At 42.1% G+C, this 22086-nt stretch overlaps 3 protein-coding genes across 9 annotated transcripts; 1 reads left to right on the plus strand and 2 right to left on the minus strand.

Annotated features, from left to right (window-relative positions):
• Positions 1-603: 603 nt before the first annotated feature.
• Positions 604-2961, minus strand: LOC109642897 (transmembrane protein 69-like). Of its 4 annotated transcripts, none has more exons than XM_020107866.2 (3): positions 2898-2961; positions 1482-1527; positions 604-1365 (listed from the first exon to the last, which is right to left on the minus strand). In XM_020107866.2, the coding sequence occupies exons 2-3, from the start codon at positions 1518-1520 to the stop codon at positions 673-675; spliced, it is 732 nt and encodes a 243-aa protein (XP_019963425.2). In that variant the 5' UTR covers positions 1521-1527; positions 2898-2961; the 3' UTR covers positions 604-672. The 4 variants fall into 4 exon arrangements, with proteins under 4 accessions (XP_019963425.2, XP_019963434.2, XP_019963416.2 ...); XM_020107875.2 differs by lacking the exon at positions 2898-2961 and adding an exon at positions 2770-2788; XM_020107857.2 differs by lacking the exon at positions 2898-2961 and adding an exon at positions 2078-2209.
• On the plus strand, positions 2050-14273 carry gpbp1l1 (GC-rich promoter binding protein 1-like 1). 4 transcript variants are annotated; one of them, XM_020107825.2, is made up of 12 exons: positions 2050-2189; positions 4346-5683; positions 6153-6267; positions 8092-8221; positions 9834-10162; positions 10596-10671; positions 10773-10963; positions 11825-11968; positions 12534-12689; positions 13194-13318; positions 13402-13504; positions 13614-14273. In XM_020107825.2, the coding sequence occupies exons 3-12, from the start codon at positions 6208-6210 to the stop codon at positions 13821-13823; spliced, it is 1524 nt and encodes a 507-aa protein (XP_019963384.1). In that variant the 5' UTR covers positions 2050-2189; positions 4346-5683; positions 6153-6207; the 3' UTR covers positions 13824-14273. The 4 variants fall into 4 exon arrangements, with proteins under 4 accessions (XP_019963384.1, XP_069366734.1, XP_019963378.1 ...); XM_069510633.1 differs by having other exon boundaries at positions 13653-14273; XM_020107819.2 differs by lacking the exon at positions 2050-2189 and adding an exon at positions 2301-2438.
• A 1797-nt stretch (positions 14274-16070) lies between these two features.
• Positions 16071-21796, minus strand: LOC109640964 (histone-binding protein N1/N2-like). Its single transcript, XM_020105235.2, has 14 exons — positions 21645-21796; positions 21420-21530; positions 20766-20846; positions 20050-20156; positions 19670-19939; positions 19481-19566; positions 19308-19390; positions 19138-19211; positions 18372-18560; positions 18117-18280; positions 17391-17462; positions 17158-17250; positions 16955-17064; positions 16071-16256 (listed from the first exon to the last, which is right to left on the minus strand). The coding sequence occupies exons 2-14, from the start codon at positions 21518-21520 to the stop codon at positions 16250-16252; spliced, it is 1437 nt and encodes a 478-aa protein (XP_019960794.2). The 5' UTR covers positions 21521-21530; positions 21645-21796; the 3' UTR covers positions 16071-16249.
• Between the last annotated feature and the right edge of the window lie 290 nt (positions 21797-22086).

A 22086-nucleotide genomic window follows, 5' to 3' on the forward strand; every position in this document is an offset into this window, starting at 1 on the left:
CATGGAAAAGTAAAACCCCTCAACACAGTCAGCTTGTTGCCATCAACACTGTAGTGCCCTTGTTATTAGGATCCACATGCATCTGTCAGAATTCCTTTGTTTAAATTGAATATTTACATTTAATGTCAGTCTCCAGTGAAACCATGTGGATTTGACTGGTATTTGTGAATATTTAAATTTAAATTTAGAAGATTCCAAATCTGATTTTGGCAACTTGATCCAGTCATAAATATGTAAAAACATACTTGATTATCTCATTTATTGATCCTAAATGTTGTCTCAGACTGGAGAGAAAATGTATGAATTAGCATTAATAACACAAGACAACATTATCAATATTTTTTACAAACCTAAGACAAGATCTCCTTAATGCAATGCACTTCAACAGCTGAGGTTTAACGTCTGTCTGCCTGGCGTTGGATAACAAAAGAGAAGTAGGCAAATAGTCCAAAAAGTTGATTCACCATCTCAGATTTGCACATATCTGAATAGTCAAGTGCATTTAGTTTTTTACTTTTTCCAAAGAAAAGCAGGTAATTCTGCATATGCATATGAAACATGACCATCAAAATTATACCTGTTGTAGAGCAAGAACAAACAAGATTTTTTTCTCACGTCATTTTACATGTTTATTCAGTATATATGGCTTGAAGTACAAATTTGTCTCTCAGATCAGTCCTTAATCTCTTTAAACTTCTTCTCCGTACAGAATTTTTTAATTGTCAGGGTAGCCACCAGCGAGAAGGTGGCAACCAGACTAAGGACAGTTCGCATGGCTTTGAACCAGGTGGGGTAGCCTGGAAGCAGGGTCAGGTCGTAATGCAGTGACAGACCCAGTCCCATGATGACTACCAGGGCCCCCTCCGTAATATTGTCCCGGCAAAGCAGCGCCAGCCAGGCCAGGAGCGAAGGCACCACGCTGTTACCCAAGTTCATCCAGTCTGGCTGAGCGGGACTACCAGCCGGGATGGCAAACCCCCAGCGGGCACCTCCGAGGAAGGAAACAATAGAGGCTCCATAGACGACTTGAGCGTATGCCACTTCGGGGTAGAAGCACTGAGAGGCAGCCATCACGAGAGGGGCGGACAGGAAGGGGATGAGCCCGGAGAAACCAAGGTACAGGGCTGGTTTGGGAGCCTGAGCAAGAGCCCCCAAACTGAGGCCATCCTTGGGGCTTCCTCTTTGGGAATCCCCTTGGCAGAGACGAGAGGGCTGCCAGCTCACAGGCCTGACGCTCAGCAGCCTGCTGGTGGAGGTTGTGGATGGGACAAACACTGAGGAGGTCTGACAGGGAAACAGCAGCCTAGCTCTGGTTGAGTAGTTTGCTTGTGTGTTTATCTGCTGGACACATCTCCACACTGAAACCTGAGGGGACAATGAGCAGGTGGTGCAACAAACATCTTGTTATTGTTTGCTACTGCTTGCACGTGGGCTGTAGTATCTCTGTATTTATCAATGAAGGTGCTCACATTAAGTCTTACCTCAGAAAATATGCGTCTTCCAGATGCTAACCTCAACATCTTTAATCTAAAAGAGACAAGAAATCACTTGTTGATAACCCTCCCCCTGTAGCACATGTAGTTTAGTATGTTTAGCTATGATATAACCCTCCAGGCTAATGTTATCAACAGCTAGCATACAGGCACTTGCTAAACCTGATGCAATACGAAGCTAGATACTGTAACAACACGTAAACACAAACAGATGTTACATTTCCCTAAACCTGATGTTCTATCTGTCACCCAGCAGCTCACCAGTGCCACCGCAGTGTAACGAGAGTTAGTTAAAAGTCGCTAAATTCATGTTAAGTCGCTAAACTAGAGGTCGTTTGCTGGCTGCCATTCTATCGGCGCTCGATTATCCGCCCGTCTCCAACTACTCTGAAAGCGCTTGAGATGCGATCTGACATCGATTGGTTTGGCTGACGGCGGCGGGGGAGGCGTTAAGTTACATTCAAGACGTCAAAACTCCGTTAAACCCGCTGCAAACTCCGCGCTGCGCCGATCTCTGCTGAGCGGCTGGTGTTCCAACTCAAAGTATCGACGTGTTGTTTCATTCGAATAGAAAGTTAATTCACCTCTGGTTCGCCCGGGACAACTCTTTGGAACGCCGAGGAGTTGCATAATCGCGGCGGGTGTTGAACACAGCACAGTCAGCCTGTTCGAAACCCCTCAGTGGCAGCGCCAGTGGTAAGCGCTTCGAAACCCAAACAAACGCCAACAGCCGAGGGTTTCTAGCTGAAGAGAAAAGTTTCCTCTCGTTAGTGTTCCGTAGCGCTCACGCGTATTTGCACCGCTGTCCACCGGAGGCCAGGAGGCTGTGCGCGGTACCGCCATGGAACACAGCAAGTTAGCCCGCTAGCACTTAGCAAACTGATGAATGTGTGCTGCCGCTGTTGAGGTAGCCATTTTGAAACCGTGTTGTTCCAGCGAAGCCAGGTCTGTTTACCTCTATCGTACGTTTGTGACAGTTGCTCAAATACGTCGCTTTACCCACCGCGTGTACATTATATACATTTTTACTCAACTAAGCCCCCTAACTGGACTAAGTGGTCTTAACTACCTAGCAGGCATCGCGTGCTACTTAGCAGGCTAGGTAACGTCAGCTTTAGCTAACAGTTGCTACGCGAGCGTTAACACCAGTCAACTAAGCAGAGTTAGCCAGCAGCACAGTCTGGGCAGAGCAGATAATGTTATTAGCTTGCTATCAACGTTAACAGGTTGGCGCATTTGTGTTTGGAACATTTTTTAAAGGCACTTAAACCCGCACCGTCGCTCAGCTAGCTAGCTCGGAGACGCGTGCATGTTACGTTGCTGTGTGTGGAATCGGTGTGCTGCGTTGTTTGTGGACGCGTGTGCGTGTTTGCCCACGATGTGTACTAGCGTAAAGCTGTGTACTTTTACTGGCTCAGCGTTGTTTGTGTTGCCGTCGCCCATGTGGGACCAGTGTGGCTGCCTGCGCCGCACAGTGTAAACCCGTGTCCGCGCTAAACTCATTGATGCTGGGTTGTTATGTAATAGTTCAGCGGGGGAATACGCTAGCGACTCCACGCGAGCCCAGTTTGTGCACACGGGCTTTTATTTTTGTTTTGTTGTCAGGCTGCATCATAACGCGTGTCTGGACTGGGTGTGTGTGATCGGGATGTTAAGCTTAGTTTCTTCCAGCATCACAAACACACAGACACAGGCCCGTGCAGATGCGCAGCAACCCGAGGAGAAGCACCGATGTTGAAAGTGTCCAAGTTATTTTTAAACTGGCATAAATATTTCATTTTCCAAAGCCGACACAATTTTATGAAGGGGGAGCTTTCAGTGTGATATTGTGTTGAGATCACTGAGTCATGGTTTTTCCCCTCTTTGAATGTATTGGAAGTGTCTAAAGGAGCAATGAAGACAGATTGTCACTAAAGTTGGAAGCTGCTTCTGTAATGCTGGAGCTTTCATAATGTCATGACACATGCAGCTATTTACAGTTACATAGGTGTGAAGGGAAATGTTGGTTCAAGTTTAGGTTTCATGGTTTACTTTTACTGTCAATCCCAAAATGCTTTAAAACGATCAGAGCTTCTCATAATTAACACACAAAAAACACAACTAATAATGATATTGAACAATATAGAGTATAGAGGAAGTTGTATTTCTAAAACCATAAGCAAAGGCAGATAACATACTACATGCACCAAAAATGATAAATTTCTTTATAAAACAATTTAAGAACAAGAGGAATAAAAGAGATGTCACGTCTTTTGGTTCTGCTCATGGGCACTATAGTCAGTAGTTGGGTGGTGAGGCTACAGACAAGAACCTGTGCAAAGGGAAGGATCTGTCCTTGAGTGAACTGTCCTTGAGTATGTATTTGCTATGCAGGGTGGCTTCCTCACACCATAATAAGGTTAATTTCTCTATGTGGAATCCCCATATTCAGTTGACAGTTGATTAGATATTTTTAGATGTTATTAACACTGTTGCCCTAGTGTAAATCACTTTTTATGTGGTACCGATTCACCTTTATCGTGGTTTTGGAAGCTTTAGCTTGCTGTTCCATTGTTTTTGCCTTATACTGATGCATCTCCTAATATTGTAGGTAGCATTTTGTCCAACCTGTTTATACCATTGAGGGTAGACGAAGAATTAGTCATTTGTAACTGTGCAAAATCCCCATAGACTATAAAGTTGAATCATCACCTTATCAAAAGTGCGGCTTTTATAAATGGTTTATAGCATTTAATACTTATCAGTCAAACTAGGTGTAATACAGAATGTGTGTCTATGTGTATATTTTTAACTGGCTGGTTTGAAATGTTTTTCTTTCTGAATTAAGACTAACACTATCATGTTTACTGCAGGTCCAGTCTGTTCCTGTGCAGATACCCATGATTGACAAACAGGGAAACTACAAACTGCACTGAAACATCCGGTGTGAGAAAAATCAACACATTCAAGAAGAAAAAGCAAAGACCCACTTGCACACATGCTATTTTCCATTTTTCCCCTAGAGAAAAACAATTAGATTGACTGGATTAGACTCTTGTTTTTTCTTTCTCCTTCTTTTTTTGGACAAGTTTGATTGTTGATTATGGACAGTTGTTCATCACATGACACAAAGACCTTTTGACTTGTGGATGCTTTTCATTTCGCTTGCATATGAGCTTGCATATCTATGAAATCAAAGCAACACCCTATATCTGCTTCAATCAACAAATTGTGGCAATTTAAAAGGGCATCTTACAAATGTGATATTAAACCATATAAAGATAAAATCGGCATTAGAATGCATCATTCAGCAGCACCTCTATTTCATTAACCCAAACTGAAAATGAAGGCAATGTAACATAGGGTTTTGCTTTCTTCATTGTCATGTGACTTTGAACCTTTTGAGCATTATTTTCATCACACTCAGACAGTCTTTTCACCAGTTTAATGAGGTGAGCAGTGGTTTACAGTGACGCCCATTGCTAATAAGACTGTCTCTGAACACCATTTTCTTTTCTGCATGAGTTTAAGTAGACCTTAAAATGATTAGGTAAAAGGTGAGGCGGCAACATACTGGCACACAGTGTGGCAGGACAACGGCCATCTCTTCCCCCCCATCTGGTGTCCAAGTGGAACTGCTACACAGACTGCTGTCCATGTTTCAGGGCGGGCAACTCTCACAGACTGCTTCCTTATATTGAGAACAAGACAGACTGACTTTTTCCTCACCATTGGGACAAATAGCCCATTTCAGGATTTGAGTTTTACTCCTGACAATGAATAAGTGAAAAATTCAGTCTGCCTGTGGAAGAGACATTACCTGGACTGGGAGAAGTAACGCTCGAAAATTCATCAGACACGCGACTGGCACAGGAGCTGCCTGAGAATCTTATTCAACAAGGAGAATCGTTCCCTCAGAGACCTCTGCACTTCCGCTCTAGCACCTACTGCTCGGCCAGTTCTCTGGATCACCATTCCAGATCATTCCTGCAACCGTTCACCCATTTACCCAGTGTTTCACCCTGGACGAAGGGATCTGCCTCTGGGTAAAGGGGCTGTGCTGTCCTGGCGAAGGTGGAGAGGGGGTTGTTGCTGTGCTGCTCCCCATCTGTCAGTGCACACACGCTGTGATCAGTGCCAACAGGCCTGAGGAACCGAGCCCAATCGGACTGAGAGAGGAGGCAGAGGACTTCAGAGCCACAGACTCTGGGGTAATGATAATGCTTCACCCCACTGATTTGGCTGGGACAAACATGTATGAGTGCACTCAATGGGAAGGGAATTAATGGCTGTATTATGATCCATCACAAGTCATTTGTCAACATTTTGTGGGTAGCAGGTGTTAATTTTAAAAAGTTACATCCATCACGAGTTATACTCATTTATCACAAACTGCACACATTGCAAAATAATACTTGAATTATGCACATGATATATTCTTACCAGGCTGTCAAGCAGTTATCATTTGCACAGCTGCAGTAAGTCAACCTTCTTTGTTTTCTGCTAAGAATAGTACTTTTGTTGGCTTGTCTTGTGGAGACCTTAACACACTGAATTTCTAAATAACTGACACTTTGACAGAAAGAACATTAACATCAGAGAAAGATGGGCATGTTACTGCGCTTTCAATTTTCAAAGCTGATTATTGAAAATGTTTTTTCCTGTTGTTCATGTCATTAGATCCTGGCCATGAGGTTTGATGCCTCGATCCACTGACCGGAAACACTGGACCTAAATGGCGCAGCATGACTTTGTCCCTGCCTGGCTTAACTTCTCCACGCCCCAGCCTGCCAAGGTGTGTGTGTTTTATAGATTTGAGAGTGTTCTAGGTTATCATAGGAGATGAGCAGATATACAAGGCTTTTTAATATAACTGTGACAGTCACACATGTCTGTCTGTCTGTCTGTCTGTCTGTCTGTCTGTGTGTGTGAGAGAGAGTCTGTTTGTGTCTGTGTCACCCTCAGGGACTGACAGTGCAGTCAGTACATGGTTCAGTGGAGGGTCACGTAAACATTGTGTTCGGTTATGAAAAAGACCAAAGACAGAAGAAAAGAAACAGTTTTAAATAACATCAGTTGACAGCTCAAGGTTCTGATGGAGGCTTTAAACAAACTTTTCTGAGATTTTCTTGAATCTCTGCATTACTAAATTTGGATGGGCTTTTTACAAGGCCCTGAAACCCTTGCTGGCAAACACTGGATTGGTTGAAGTTGCTGGCATTAAATGAAGACAGGGGAATCAAACTCTAACATGAAGCTGTGTTAGCTGTTGAACAGTTTAAAAAAAGTTCAGTAAGTTTATGTAAAATACAGATCAGTATTAAATATTGCATTACATAATGTATGATGAGGTGTCTCCCACTTTTTAAAAGTTTTTTTTATATAAGGAACCAAAAAGTAATGCCACATATCCACCATTATTTGCATTTGCATCTATGCAGTACAATATGGTTGCCTGGGCAACCTTTGATACGATGCAGTTTGTTAAAGAGTGACATAGGAAAATATCAGACAGACAGCAGTGAATAAGAGTTTCCCCTGCCCCTTCCATTGAGTTTGGTTGAACAGGTCAGAGTTGTGTTATTTCCTCAAAACATGGACACTAGCTCACAAAATAAAGCGGAGGTTGTGTTTGATTGAAGACAAATATTTTAGCCACTTATGATTTATTGAAGGCTCATTGTAGCTTTTGTGTCATTTGTTTGGTTCTGTAGTTATATGCAGTTTAAACATCATGAGCTTCGATTAAACTTTGGACTCTGGGCTGATAACCTGTGTGTTAGACTGTCTGACATCACAGCTCGGTGATGTCGTCACCCAGAGATATTTCAGTTGATGGGGATAATTTTGGATGTAGCTTAAATTCAGAGGCCTGGAACAAAGTGTATATCCAATATCTTATAAAACGGCAATGATCATTCAATGTATAGCCTCTTGTAGGAAATGTGGAGTGGAAGTTACACGATTGATTAGGTGGATTTTTGTACTTTTTTAGAAGTGTATTAAGCCTTCTGTCTGTCATAGATTTCTTTTCAATAAAAGTATTCCCAGATTAGTGGTTTGTCAAGAAAAAGAAACAATGACACAAGCCTGTCTTGCTGACACATGGCTCAACTGAATTTCTTTTGTCTTCAGGGATTATTCTGCACTTCTCAGTTGAAGCTTCAGTGTGTTATCTTACTGACCTTTTCTATTTTATCTTGCTGTGTATTGTCTGTGGATCGTTATAAACATTCTTTGAGATTAAACTGATGGGGAAAGGCTGAACAAGACAATTTAATGTGATCTTTGAACCTCTGTAGATGACAAGGAAATGACTCAGATAGAACTCAGCATTTTAAAGTAAACATTGTCAAGCACACAGCTGTGTCAGTGCCGTCACTTCAGGATTTAACATTTTCAGGATTATGTACACTGTGTATTATTATTATTATTCATTTTCTGTGGGAAAGAGTAGAGATGATTTAAGTTAATTTAATCAGGTAAATACAAATGTCGTGAAAAATGGTGTGAGGGTAACTTCCATTTCTTTTTTCATTTTCTCTGATACGATGCATGTTTAACATTTCTGTGTAGACCCCCATGTTACTCACATTGTCCCCTCTCTGTCTTCCTGCAGTCCCCTGCTGCCAACCTTGACAAACAAGGTGAGCCCCACCACCACAGAGACGGCAGAGCTGCTGTGAGCCGCCGCCGCCACAATTCTTCTGATGGTTTCTTCAACAACGGCTCCCTGCGTGCTCCAGCAGGTAACAGTGTACACCATATTAGATACCATATTAACACAGGTGTTTATTTGGAGAAGGTGACATGACAGCGAGCCTCTCAAATGCCAATCCACTGCCAATTTGTCTTCGATTCTGTGGCTTTTGTTGGCGAGTTGAAAATTGGGCTAAAAATCCTGTAGTGTGAAGAAGTCATTAGTGTTAACCTGGTAAATTAAGGAAAGCAACGGGGAGAACTTCAGAAGAAATAATAAGCACAAAAGTACTGATTTAGCACTGTATGTGTTGTTTTAGTACTAATGTCATTAAAACATTGGCTCCAATGTTCTTGACTTCTGAAGGGCCCTTTTTATTGGACTTTCAGGTATAGAAAAATGTTGGCTGTGTTTCAGACATTATGTTATCAGTATTACCCAGTAAAATGATTGTGCTCGACATACAGCGTACAGTGCTGAAAGAACGGAAAAGAAAACTACCCTGAGTGTTCTCTCCTGCTCTGCAGAATCAGGATCTTGTATTGGCCCTGATGTATTTTCTTCTAAATATTGAAAAGTGGGGACTGTCTTTTATTTCAGGACAATATAATGTTCATTCATTACAACAGCTACTCTCTTTGAATAGAGAGAGAGAGAGCGCAAGAGAAATTATTTTATAGTTAATCATTAGCAGTTTCCATTGTATTAGAATTTGACGGAGGTGGCTTTCAATTCTCTATGCAGGAAAAATCCTTGACAGTCCCGTAAGCGATCTGAATATCTTTAAATCAGTATCCAGGGCAGTAGGGCTCCATCTGATTGGCCAAATATATTGACATGCAGAGCGTGAATGCATTGCACATGGAATACTATTTAATGCAATTCAAGCAGTCTTTTGCAATGCGTATATCATCGAATTTTGATATAGAGATGAATTATCGATATATCGTGCAGCCCTAGTTCAAATCCATTCACTGTATGGTCGAGTGGCCAGTGTGATTGTGTATGGCGGACAGAGCAGTACTCTGAAGAACGTGAAGGACTTCAGTACATAGTGCTCACTTCCTCAGCGAGCATTTATTTGTTTCACATTTGTTTTTACTAACGTCTGAGTGTACTGTGGAAACCTTTGTTGTGCTTAGATAGGTATTGTAATGGTAATGGAAAAACCGTTTCGAGTTATTGGAGTCAACCTCATCATCCGTTTTACTATCAGTTCACTCCGTGCTAAAACATCACAAAATACCTGAGGCACAACTCTTTTGAATGACTCTGAAGCCACTGGACAGTGTGCCCATAGAGACATGTGGAACCATGATATTTAAGCTTAACATTACTTACATTTATTGCAAAGCTACATTCGAAAGTTGAGGTGGTAATAAACTTATAAGAGCCAGTTGTCATTCTTAATTTCTTGCCCTTGAGCGTCTTTAGTGCAGCAATTGTCTTTGCTTAATTATGTCCATCCTGTTACAGATTCAACAACCACTCGCACATCCTGGTGTAACAGGATCTGATTATGGGAATGTTGGTTCCATAGGTTTCTCATGTGACCAAATCAGAATTAAACATTTTTTTTATTAATGTCTGTGGTGATGTGATCATTTGGGACCGAATTAGCCTATTTTAAAAATCGTATGCGTTTTTTGTTCTCTTTGGAGGTGATGGATGGCAGCAGCCCTCTCTGCTTCTGAGGCATGACTCAGTGGACTCGGGGGTGGCCAAAGGAGGACATGGTGGGCTGGCCGGGGGATCGTGTTGGAAGGAAACACCCAGCTGGCATGGAGCCCCACGGGGTGCCCAGGACAGCCACCTCCACCAGGGACGCCACCCCAAACGGGGGGCAGGCGACAGGGACAGGCAGGGGGGGCACCGGCAGCGCAATGGCAACTTCCATCCCCGCAAGGGCACCTCATACCCGGACAAGTTTCCCAACGAGGAACGCAAAGACAGCAAGGATGACAAGCTGAAGTTTGTGGAAGAGGACTTTGTGAGTCTACAACTTTTCCAGATTCTTTTTTTTATTTGAAAGAAATCTTTTAAGCCTGTGTCTGTCCTTGACATAGTTCTTCAATGATGATGCTATTTTTAAAGATAAGATACCTTGAGTCAATGGCAAAGCTATTTTAGCTGTTAAATAAAGAGTGCAGTTATAAATATAACCTTTATTTTTAGAAAAATAGTCACTGATTACACTGCACCTGATCCAAGATGATCAAAACTTAGATCAGAAATATTATAAAACAATAATAAAAATAGTACATTTCGTGAGTGTTCTTCATCACGAGAGTTTCCCTGGACTGACCCAGAAGACTTTATCATGTTTTTAACAACATGTTTATATATTAGTATGTCAACAAAGCTTTAAATACACAATTTGAATGCCAAGGTTTTAATGTTGACACTCAATGTTTGTCTTTTAGCCTTCCCTCAACCCTGAAACAACTGGAAAGCCTGGGACTCAGATGCGAGCAGTGGCTCCCCGTGCTGGAGTGTGGGGTAAGAGCACCCAGTGCCAGTTTGGATTTAAATACATAGATAAACAAGAAACTCTTAAAAGTTGCAGATCTGTTTCTCATCCTCACGTGATTATGTTTCAGAAAACCCCCCTAGTGGCAAACAGATGGTTTCCAAAATGCTGGTTATCAAGAAAGTTTCCAAGGAGGACCCCAGCACAGCCTTCTCTGCGGGGTTTGCCGCTGCCCTGCCAACCAACGGCAACAAAGCTCCCATTGCAGGCTCCAGTGTCTACAAGAACCTGGTCCCAAAACCTGCTGTGGCCCCCACCAAAGTAAGACTCACTGCCTCAATGTGTTAAATAATATATATATATATATATATCTTTTTCATTTAGCAGAGATGCAGTTTAGCTAATCACATGTATTTATGATAAATGCAAATCATGCTATGCATACTGCAGTTGTCTGTGTGTTTGGCTGTTTTTAGACATGAACTCTGTAAAATGTCCGGACAAAGGGCTGGACATTTCCGGAGTTTGCCTTTCACATATGAAGAACATAGCAGGAGATTGTTCTGGTCAAACTTGATCACAACCGCAGCTTGATGTATATGACATGATGTATAAATTCATTGTCTTTCCATGTTGACATCTTCACGTGTCTCTGAGTCAACGGAGGTGCCCCCTTTAGGGAAAGAGAGTTTCCTCTCCTGTAGCCACCTCAGTATCCTTGTGTGGTGCCAACTCTCCACTCATCTCTTTAAGCTTAAGTGGCTACTTTTGATGCTACCTCACCACGTTTTAATTGATCAGTTTGTTCATTTTTACCACCAGCTTCCATGAAGGCACCGGCTGTTGCGTTTATGTCTTACTCTTTAATTTGTCACAGGATATACTGCATAAGGAAAAGTTTTAGACCAAAACTGAAAATTTGAAGTCACTAAAATGCTATATTTGGTATTCTCTATTATCTATATTGCACAATCCATGTCGTGGTGCACTAAAACACAGGTGATGACGAGACACCAGTGTACTGCCCACCCCGAGGGTCTGGCAGGAAAAGTTCTGGAAAATGTCTGGAGCAACTGACTCGGGCATTTGTGTTCTCACTTAGCCCCACTGGAAAGTTTCACGATATGTCTTCAGTGCATGTCTGAAAGCAGCTAAAGAGTCATTATGTGTCTACTCTTCCAGAGCACCCAGTGGAAATCCGGTGGTAGAGAGATCACCAAGTCTGGCCTCCACATGCCAGGCCGAGATTCAGTCTTCACCAGCCCTGTCTCTGCAGCCAAGCCCAGCACCCCAGTCAGTGCACCGCAGCACAACGCCCCAAAAGAGGTGAGGATCACTAAACATAAAGAGCAGTAGACATTAAAGGTTTGTCTTGTCACATCAAAAACTATTTTTGATTTTTCACACCATTTACACAGTTTTCTTACTAACAGGCTGAACTTCACTGTTAGTAAAGGTGGAACATTCCAGTGTAGCTCTTGTGTGTTGAAATCTTTGTTCTTGTTCTGTAACTATGTTTGTGATATGTGTAGCTGGCCCCCGTGTAAGCAAATGACGGGGTTTATTTAAACATAGTTATTATGTGTTAGTGTGGTTGCTGACTGAGATGTTTACTCTCTCGCCCTTTAAGTTTTCTGCAGCAGTGTATGTGCACTGTCTTCTCTCCAGTCCATTAAAATGCCATAAACTTTAATGTTCCAGAAAGTATCAGTTATCACATGTGCCACTGCATTTGACAATCTTAAAAGATTTTTTTAGAACAATATTCAGTCAGTTAAAATGACCGATGGTTGTTGACCTACTTTGAATTTTTACCGTCCAAATGGATTTGATAGCTGACTGATTTGTGTCGCGTGGCTTCTCCTGCCTCTTTCTCCCGTCACACCTGCAGCACCCTTCCAGCACGACTCCTCCCATAGACATCGCCCCATCGAGGCTGAAGCTGATGCGCCGCGGTCCAGACCGTAAGAGCGAGTTCCTGCGAGCTCTGAAGGACGAGGGCACTGGAGAGCTGACGACAAGCAGCAGCCCGGGAACATCAGGAGAGGTAGGCAGCGCAAGAGAGTGTGATGTATATCACTTCTCTGCATGTGCTGTCCATTCTGGAGAGATATGGACATTTTTTTGCTCTTCCATGAAAAAAAAGGCTGTCCACATTCTTACAGTCTTTTCTGTAGAAGTCAGTTTATTTACTTAAAAAAGTAGAGTCACGGTTTTTGTTTTTCTCTACACAAAGGACAGAAAATCAATGTCTGAACCCTCAACGTCCCCAAAAGTGATTGTTGTAAAGGACTAGTCTTTTAAAATCAGTTTTGCAAAATCTTTCTTTGCAAAAACAATGAATCCATAACACCCAGGTCTCTTTGGAAAATTTGTCATTATCTGACTTTGGATGTAACAGACCGTGTTTGCTATTTTTTTTTGACATTTTTGTTCAAATAAAACCATAAATAGGAAGAAAGAGATACTAAATGGTACAAAGGTCCCCGCCCTAGGCCTCCAGGAGGTACAATTTGTAAAACCTGTTCTCTTGCTGTGTGAATTTTTTCAGGGCGAAAGCAACACACCAGAGCCCAAAGCCTACAGCGAAGAAGTCTGTCATGAGAACGGTCTGTCCTACTCCCTCAGCGACTCAGACACTGAACACCTGTCCAGCTCCCTGGAGGCAGAGCACAGGTAGAGTACTGCCAACAGCCGTACACACACATGCACAGACACACACACAGTCAACTAAGCAGAAAATGATTATGCTCATATAGGTTGCTGAAGGCCATGGGCTGGCAGGAGTACCCAGAAAACGATGACAACTTCCTGCCTCTGACAGAGGACGAGCTGAGAGAGTTCCAGACTAAAACTGAACAGGTGAGACTTCAGAGGAAAACTCTGATCAAATATACTTCATTCAGTATCATCCAATAATTTGATCTCTTTTTGTATTTAAGTGTTATATTTTTCACTTTCTAAACTGAAGTGGCATCTCACACTCCGATTGTCTGTGTCCTTTGACCAGCTGAAGAGGAACGGCGTGCAGAGGAACGGGGTTCTCCCAAGGCCGCGGGGTGTGACCCTCCACTTCACCCCCTGGAGGAGTGTGGCGGAGGCGCACGTCGAGGAGGGCTCGGAGTCCGAAACCAGTAGCAGCAGCCAGACCTCTGACGATGACGACTGCATCAAATCCTAACGTGGCTTTATGGAACAAAAAAGAAAAACAACACAACAGCCAACACCACATCCCAGCAAGCAATTCCCCCTCTTCCTCTCTCATCTTTGTTTTTAGAGCACCATTTTTGAATTTCTTTCGTTTTGATTTTTTTTTGTTGTTGTTCTTGCACAAGGGAAAAACCAATCATATCCCAGTGAAGGAGGAGATTCCTGCTTCGCCAGACGTCGTTTTCCCTGCGTTTCCTCCTTCACTGCAGTCCCTGCCCTCTTTGACCCACCACCCTCCCTTCTTCCTTTTTCTTCCTCGCTTTGTGGAACTGAAGTGTTCATCAAGAAAAAGAAGGGCAATGAATGCACACTTGATTCTGCTTCAAACAGACTAACTCATTTCATTGATGATGCTGATGACACATTATTAATGATATTAATAAAAATTGGTTCCTGACAAGCTGATATGTTTCAATATGAATCTGGCTACTGTTTTGTTTTGGGTCCACCCGTAGTTGACTTTGACTCCAGCCTCACAGCGAATCCTCGATTCTTATCAGCCTGAGTGACGCAATAATGAATTCGCATTGAAACGCTGCAGTATTGTATTGATCCAGGTTGTTAGTGTGCAGCTCGCTGTAGAGCAGCTGCTGTGTGCCAGGACGACGGACAGACTCCTGTGCCAAGAGCAACTGGAGAAGCTGTTCCCACTGAAAACATTCTCCATTATTTCTGGATATAATTATTATTTAACCAGTTTGAATTTACACTTAGGAGAAGGGTTGTAGCTTAAAAAAGGTTGTGGGACATTGTTAAAATTTTAATTTTAGCAAAGAGCCCTACTTTGTCCAAATCAAGTCATTCTAACAATCGCTTGTATTCAGACATTTAAACACACAGACTTTTAGATTAAGCTGTGAGGAAATGCTACTATCATTAAGTACCATTAAAACTTGAATGGCATACCTCTGCCATGACCGAACAGTCCTCTTATCAAACCACACTTATATTGACTTGAAAGTGAGAAGGAATTCCTGGATCTGGATCCCTGATCCGTCAGGGCTTCTTCCTTTGGTTACGTTCCACACCTCCACAAAATCTCATGGAAATCACACAGTCAGTTTTTGTGTAATTCTATACCTCACAAACAAACACTAATGAAAACACAACCTCCTTTGCTGATTTAATTTTTTTTCCATATATATATATATATATATATATATATAATGTTAGGACTTTTGATTAAAAATCTGATTTTCAGGTATCTTATAAACTAAAACTGTCAGGTTACTTCTAAATAAGGTTTAACAAAATATGGACTTGTCCAAAAATGTAGCTACAAATAAAGTTCAACAAGACATTTCTTTAAAATCAACTTAAAAATAATTGTCAAAAAATATACTAAGAATGTGTCATCATAATGTAATAAGAAAAAAATTTGAATCCAACTCCCCCATAATAAAATAAACCTGTGACAATACAGCTGCATCTACGACAAGTCAGCTTTTTAATAGAACTAATATGAGGCATTTGATAAACAGCAGCATGAGGTTGGTGCAATATTTGGTTTTATTCCTGTTAAATTGTTTTTTCAGTCAGTAGCAGCTCCATGTACCGAAAGTAACTTTGTAAAGGGAAGTAGCAGAATGAAGCATGTGAAAGATTATAGCTGGAGGTCATGTTTTGATCTGCATTTGTTTGAGTGAATTGGAATACACACAAAGTACAGGATGGATCATCATGGAACGTAGTGAAGGATGTGGTCATGAAAGAAGTCATTACATTTTTAAACATTTTCAGTTTTCCCAGGGAAAAATGTATTGATCTCATATAATCAGGCATGTTTAGGGGACTGATAATTATGCATGTGCAATTTGAGGGTGAGTTTAAGGGGACTGTTTGGCTTTGGGTGAGATACACGCTCCCAGAGGGTTATTCTAGTTTTAACCATATTTAGTTACAACTATAGCACCTGCAGGTATAGATGTGTTATATAATGGGTACAAGGCCCCTCACCCTCCACATGGAGGCTCTGAGCAATGACCACATCTCTGTCAGCGTGAAGGTCTTCAATGTCTCAACACTCAACTAAACAAATGTGGTCTGCCACAATAATCAGTGTTTACGACTGTGAAACTGACTCTTTAAGAACCTTTAAAAAGAAAAGAATTGACCTAGCTACATTTTGTCGTATTCCTTCTAAACGAATCAAAACTACAAAGCCACGTCACCAGGCGTTGCTATGTTAATGTAATTGATGAAGTTTTAGACACCAACGTTTTATCAAATTAGATTCTTTATTCAACTTTACAGTAACATATGTGAACCAACACGACCATAACAGACATAGATAAAGATACACATATTTACAACAGCAAACAAGTGTAGCAAGAAGGAGCTTGGCAGGATGGTAAATCTCTTGGGCGAGAGAGAGAAAAGTCAGGAGGGAATCCAGCTTCACTTACTGAAAGAGAGAGAGAGAGAGAGAGAGAGACTTCTATTAGATCCACAGCAACATTGAAAATCCATCTCAGCAGATGTTTCTGAGATGAAACCTGTGACTGAAAGACCGGTCTGTTTGTTCCAAGTGAAACTGTTCAAGGTGCATTCATGTGTTCCAATTACACAGTGGGTATCAGGGAGCCCTTAACTACTTATCTATAGACCATTTCAAAATACCAAATAAAATCACTTTATTTTCTAATATAATGATTTATCATGGCTGCACCAACTCAGAGAACAGACACATCAATTCAGATATGATTTCTGCAGGAATAGTTGTGTTACTCCATTCTGTTAAATAGTGGAAACGTGTGTGAAAAAGACTTCAGTGTCTCTCTCATACACAAAAATGAAAACTTGGTCTGAGAACTTCCTTCTGAAATTCCTCTGGTTCATGTTTTTCTGAGCTCTACGTATGACATCTCCATAATGAGCTTGCACCAAGTGTTACCAGATGAACTGTGCCTGGTGGCTCGCTGAACTTGTTCTCCTTACAGCAGAGCCAGAAGAGGTGAAATGTCCTGACCGAGCAAAATCTGTTGAGGAGGATCACTTTCCCCCTCTGATACGGCCACTTATGACACTGACAGCCACAAGTGGGCAAAGCTACGAGGGGTTCAAGAATCTTGGGGGACGGGTAGTGTAACACTGGAGTCTCACCTCTTGACTTCCATATTTTTTTCCTGCCCATTAGTGGCGCTGCTGGCTTTGTCATCCTGCTTCACCTTCTTCACCACACCCTCCTTCACTGGACTCTCCTCTGGTTTCCTCTGAAACACACAAAACACGTTCATTTACAGGAAACGTGTGCCATTTATTTTAAGGTTGCAATTTCAAAAAACAAATCCGGCTCCCTGACTCACCTTCTTCCTGACCAGGTGGGAGATGTCAGAGACTGGAGCTGAGGACGAGTGTCCGTTGGTGGAACTGACTTTTTTGGTTGATGTGCCGTTGACCTGGACGGAAAAATAAAATGATAAATTGGTCCTCAAGAAATTTGCCCAGTTATTTTATGTGGGTAATATCTAGAAATAATACAGCTTAAAAAAAACAAAACAACCACACCTGTATATTTGGATTTCGTATGTATACTTACTTTTGAACTGGAGGCAGCGTCACCGTTCTGTAGAGCAGACTCTGGGAATGCAGAGGAAGTAGAGCCTCCCCCCTGACAACGACATTTACTCAGAGTTAAAACAATCTTTATATGTTGTCATAGTCAGATACAGGAACTTTTAAGAAGTAACATCACTGCCACCAGCAGGACAGACAAAGAAACTCCAGTATCTATCTACTCTTTTCAGAAATCTGTCTGTATGCAGCTCACACACGATAACATACAGAACCCTCTATCTTATCGGCTTCACACTTGGCCTGTGGATTGTTCAGGGTCCAAGTAAGAGTAGTGTCACCACAGGCCAAACAAACAGCCCGTTTCCAACTGGCAGGCTTCAAACGGCCACTACACTAGTACTGTTAAATGAAAGAAACGATTTTGAATAATATGAATGAATATTTAAGACTGTGTGTATGGGTGGTCTGGAGATATGAAGTCCAGAGAATGAATTTAAACCTAAATCTCAATTTTTTAATAATCACCACTTCTACTCCAGGACACAGTCTTTAGCCTGCATCATCAAACACAAAGCTGCTTTTCACATTTAAAAGATGTGACACCGACTGTATCTGTCTATCACTGCATCTAGACAGGTGATGATGCAAAATCACCACTCGCGGGTGCCTGAACTATAAATGCCCCGTCACTATGGAGACAATGATTCAGCGTCTATCATGTGAGGTGAAGAGTGTGAAGCGGACTCACCAGTGCATCCTTCATCGCCTCTGAGGCTGTTTTCAGTCCCTCTGTGGCGTCCTCCACCTTCTCCTTGATCTCTGGGAGCAGAGCCTTCAGCTCCTCCATCTCCTTCCTCTCGTCGGGCAGAGCCTCGGGGCCCTCGGCCTTGTCCAGCAGCTCCTGCAGTTTATCTGAAGGACGAGGTGGACGTGTTAGCTAAGACCATTTGAAAAATATTTTTAAAAAAAGGAGCTGCTCGCTGTAGCAGCCGACCCTGCTTACCCAGCCTGCTCTTTATGACGGAGATGGAGCTGTTGAGCTCGTCGACAGCCTGGCGGTACTGGAGGTTCAGGCTGTAGGTCAGGCCCAGCTGGTAGTGAGTCTCAGCGAGGAGGCGGCTGTCTGAGTCCAGGTGTTTCACCTGCAGCTTCAGACACTCCTTGAAATCCTCCAACGCCTGGGAGTAATTTCCTGAGGAGAGAATAAAGGAACTCAACACCCCCTGCTCAAGGAGAACATAAAACATAATTCCAGTGTTTAGGTGGAACTGATTCCACTGTTTTCTGTTACAGCTTCATCTCAGGGAGTTGACTGTAGTTGAATACGTGGTGCCTGTTTATCATTCCAGTGACAAAACTTCTCTTCCAGATAATTTAATTTCTCCATGACTCAACTATCAAAACAGCCCTTTAATGTATTGAGGAACAATTAGTTTTAATCTTCATTATTTTTACATTTAAAACTGCAGAAAATGCCCATCACCACTTATTAAGAGCTCAGGTAATGTTTTCCTACGGTCCAGAAAGAATCAAAATGTTTTCCAGTGATATACTAGAAAATGCTCATATCAGATGGCTGGGATCATTTTAAGTTCCCATTTTTAAATGGATGAGGATTCAAATTCAGCATTCAGTTTAAGTACAACTGCCTATTTGTCTGTGTTTATGTATGTTTATGGTTTTTTGTTTTAAAAAAATCTATATAAATCTGTTAAGAATCATACAACATTTATCATATTGATTTGATTGGTGGGTGGACTTGTTTGTACCTGATTCAGTAGAAACTTCACCGAGTCTCAGATGGGTCTGAGCTGCCATCAGCTGATCATCCTTCGACTCTTTCCTAATTGAAAGAAATAAAAGACGTCACCATGAAGACTGTAGCTCAGAGACTAGAAAGTTCATATCCTAACCATCATGTCTTCAACACTTCTGTTACCTCTGGTAAATGACTTTAGCCACTTCCAGCATCTCCCAGGCGAGCTGCAGGTTCCCCACCTCCTCCTCCTCCTCATCACTGTCCTGAGAAAACACACCGACGCAAGATTTAAAATCCCACTTACAATCACATGCTCATCCCACTCATTTTGATGGAGCTGATTGGTCAAGTACCTTCTCAGCAGTGCCTTCGCCTTCCTCTTGTGCGTCACCCTCCATTTCTGCCTCCTCCTCCTCCTCCTCCCCCTCTTCTTCACCGTCTGGAAACATAAAAAGCGAGCGTTTAGATAAACTGAGAAACATGTCATAACAACCATCGTAGAGCCATTTAAAATGTGAAGGACTGTATTTAATAAATACGACCTTCTGCTTCCTCTGTGGATTCCTCGCCTTGTTTCTCCTTTTTCTTCTCGTCTTTATTTTCAGTCGATTTCTCCTCATTATTCTTGCCCTTCTTTTCCTCCTCTCCCTTTTTTGCTGCTTTCTGTTCTTCATCGCCAGCCTCAGCCTTTTCCACAGCACCGTTCTTCTCTGCCTTCTCACTCTGCTTCCCTTCAGCCTTTTGTGCATCTTCGTTTTTCTTCTCTGCCATGGCGTCGTACACCTGAACCCTCAGCTCGTCTCTGGTCTTCTCTGTTGGGAAAAGAGAGCAGAGTTCGGATGAGGCGCAAAAACATTCATCTTTGAAAAGTGGAGGCCCAAAAATGACAATTTCATGATCCTCAACCAATTCCTTTCCTCACCGTCGACGTTTTCTGTGCTCTCGACGTTAGAGTCTTTGGGTTTCTCTTCCTCCTCTTCTTCTTCAGGAACTCCTTCCAGAGCATTACCCAGGACTGAGTTCTCCATCCTGCAACAATACAGTCATTTAGTCTACACACTATCACTAGTTTATAAAAGAGTCATCAACACTATGTGGGGATAGTCGACAATGAAGTCGTAGATCATTGATTTTGTGAAACAATGAATCAGGAGCAACTGGGATGAAAACTGACGCCATTTTCAGACTGAATGGAAAATGTCCATAAAATTGGATACAGACATTTTCTGGAGTTTGTCCTTCTCATATGAAGAATGTAGCCGGAGATTGTACGAGTCAAATGCATTCATAACAACAGGTGCTTGTGCAGAGCATACAAGAGAGAAGATTGCACATTGCAGAAATCTGTGTTCTAGTTTTCTATACGGCACACTTGTGGTGCAGTTACAGTGAAACTAAAATGCAAAAGCTTCAGGAAGAAATGTATGTGTCGATTAAAGACCTTAACTGAGCCTCGACAGAGTGAAACATGATACTGTTATTGTTTCTGGAAACACTGGAACAAATGCCTGTACGAGTCCTAACAATGATTTAAATATTTTGGATTTGTGTGGTGCTTGCGTTCTCATAAGCAGCTCCTCAGGAAAATTCTGGAACTTGGTGCATGTTTGAAAGCAGCTTTAAAATCTCTTATCTTACCGTGCCAGGTCCAGGAGCGCTTTACCACACCAGAAGAACGCCTCTCCACACTCATCCGCTGTGTCACCATACTTTTTAGCCCTAAAACAAAACAACTTGTTAAACATTTATGCAAGTGGCAACGATAAGTAAAATAATTGATTCATTGCACAAAAACATGAATACTACATTAATATTTCAATGAAAACTAAATATTTGATGGTTCAAACTCCTCAAATGTGAAATTGTTCTGCTTTACTTTGTCCTACGTGACAATGATCTGGATATTGTTGGATACTGATGTTGGTCAGATGAGATTTAAGGAAATTGTGATGGGATTTCTTCCGGTTTGATGTTTTATAAACCGGATGAACATTCAGTTGATCAGAATAGTTAAGATCTAAAATTAAAATGATTGTAATATTATCAATGTGAATGCATAAGTGCCTCCCTTAGTCATTGCAGCCTTTATTACATTATGAAACAGACAATCACATTTTCCACAAAGACAATAAAAACTTTCAAAGTAAAAGTACTTCCTTTAGGACACATTCTGGAGACACATTTCAGGCTTGTTGCATTGAATCCAGATGTGTGTGAGATGCACTGACTTTCTGTTGTGATGTGTTTGAAGCGGCCTCAGTGTGAAGTCACAGTCAGAGGATTTGAACTCACAGCATGCCACAGGCCTCCTGCAGGGCGCTCACCGCCTCCACCACCTTCCCCATCACCAGGTGCTTCTTCCCGGTGCCGATCAGCTTGTTGGCCTCCTCCATGTTAGCGACACTGCACAGAGAAACACACTTTTCAGAAAAAGTGTGTGTGGGTGGGGGGGGGGGGCATCTCAGTCTTCGTGGTAAAGCGGGTTTATGTGGTGCGCAGCCCACAGTTAATACATACCTTGTGCTGAGCGGGACAAACAGACGGTGAAACTTCAGGAGATGTTCGGAGGTTCGAGTCTCGCTTCGTCTCTCCCGCCGCTCACTCTGTCAACTCTTCTGTTTCAATTTGGCGCGAAATATCCCTGCCCTTTCCGGTCGACTTCCGTGTTCGTCAACTAGCGCGGGAGATTTCTTAAAGGCGCAGAGCAACACAACATGTCATTTTACTCGATTACTGCTCCTGTATTACTACTAGTGCTGCTATTACTACTATAGCAATACTACTACTTCTACTACTACTACTACTATAAATAGAACAACTACAGCAAGTGACTGAATGAATGAACAGTGTATTTGCCCATTTAAGACAACAATAAAAACTATAACAACAGGTTAAGTGCACATTTTATATCTGAAAAAAATAGGAATGAAGTATAAACCTTAGCCGATGATATTCTTTT

This window comes from Paralichthys olivaceus, chromosome 16, assembly GCF_024713975.1.
Source record: "Paralichthys olivaceus isolate ysfri-2021 chromosome 16, ASM2471397v2, whole genome shotgun sequence".
Taxonomy (NCBI): Eukaryota; Metazoa; Chordata; class Actinopteri; order Pleuronectiformes; family Paralichthyidae; genus Paralichthys; species Paralichthys olivaceus.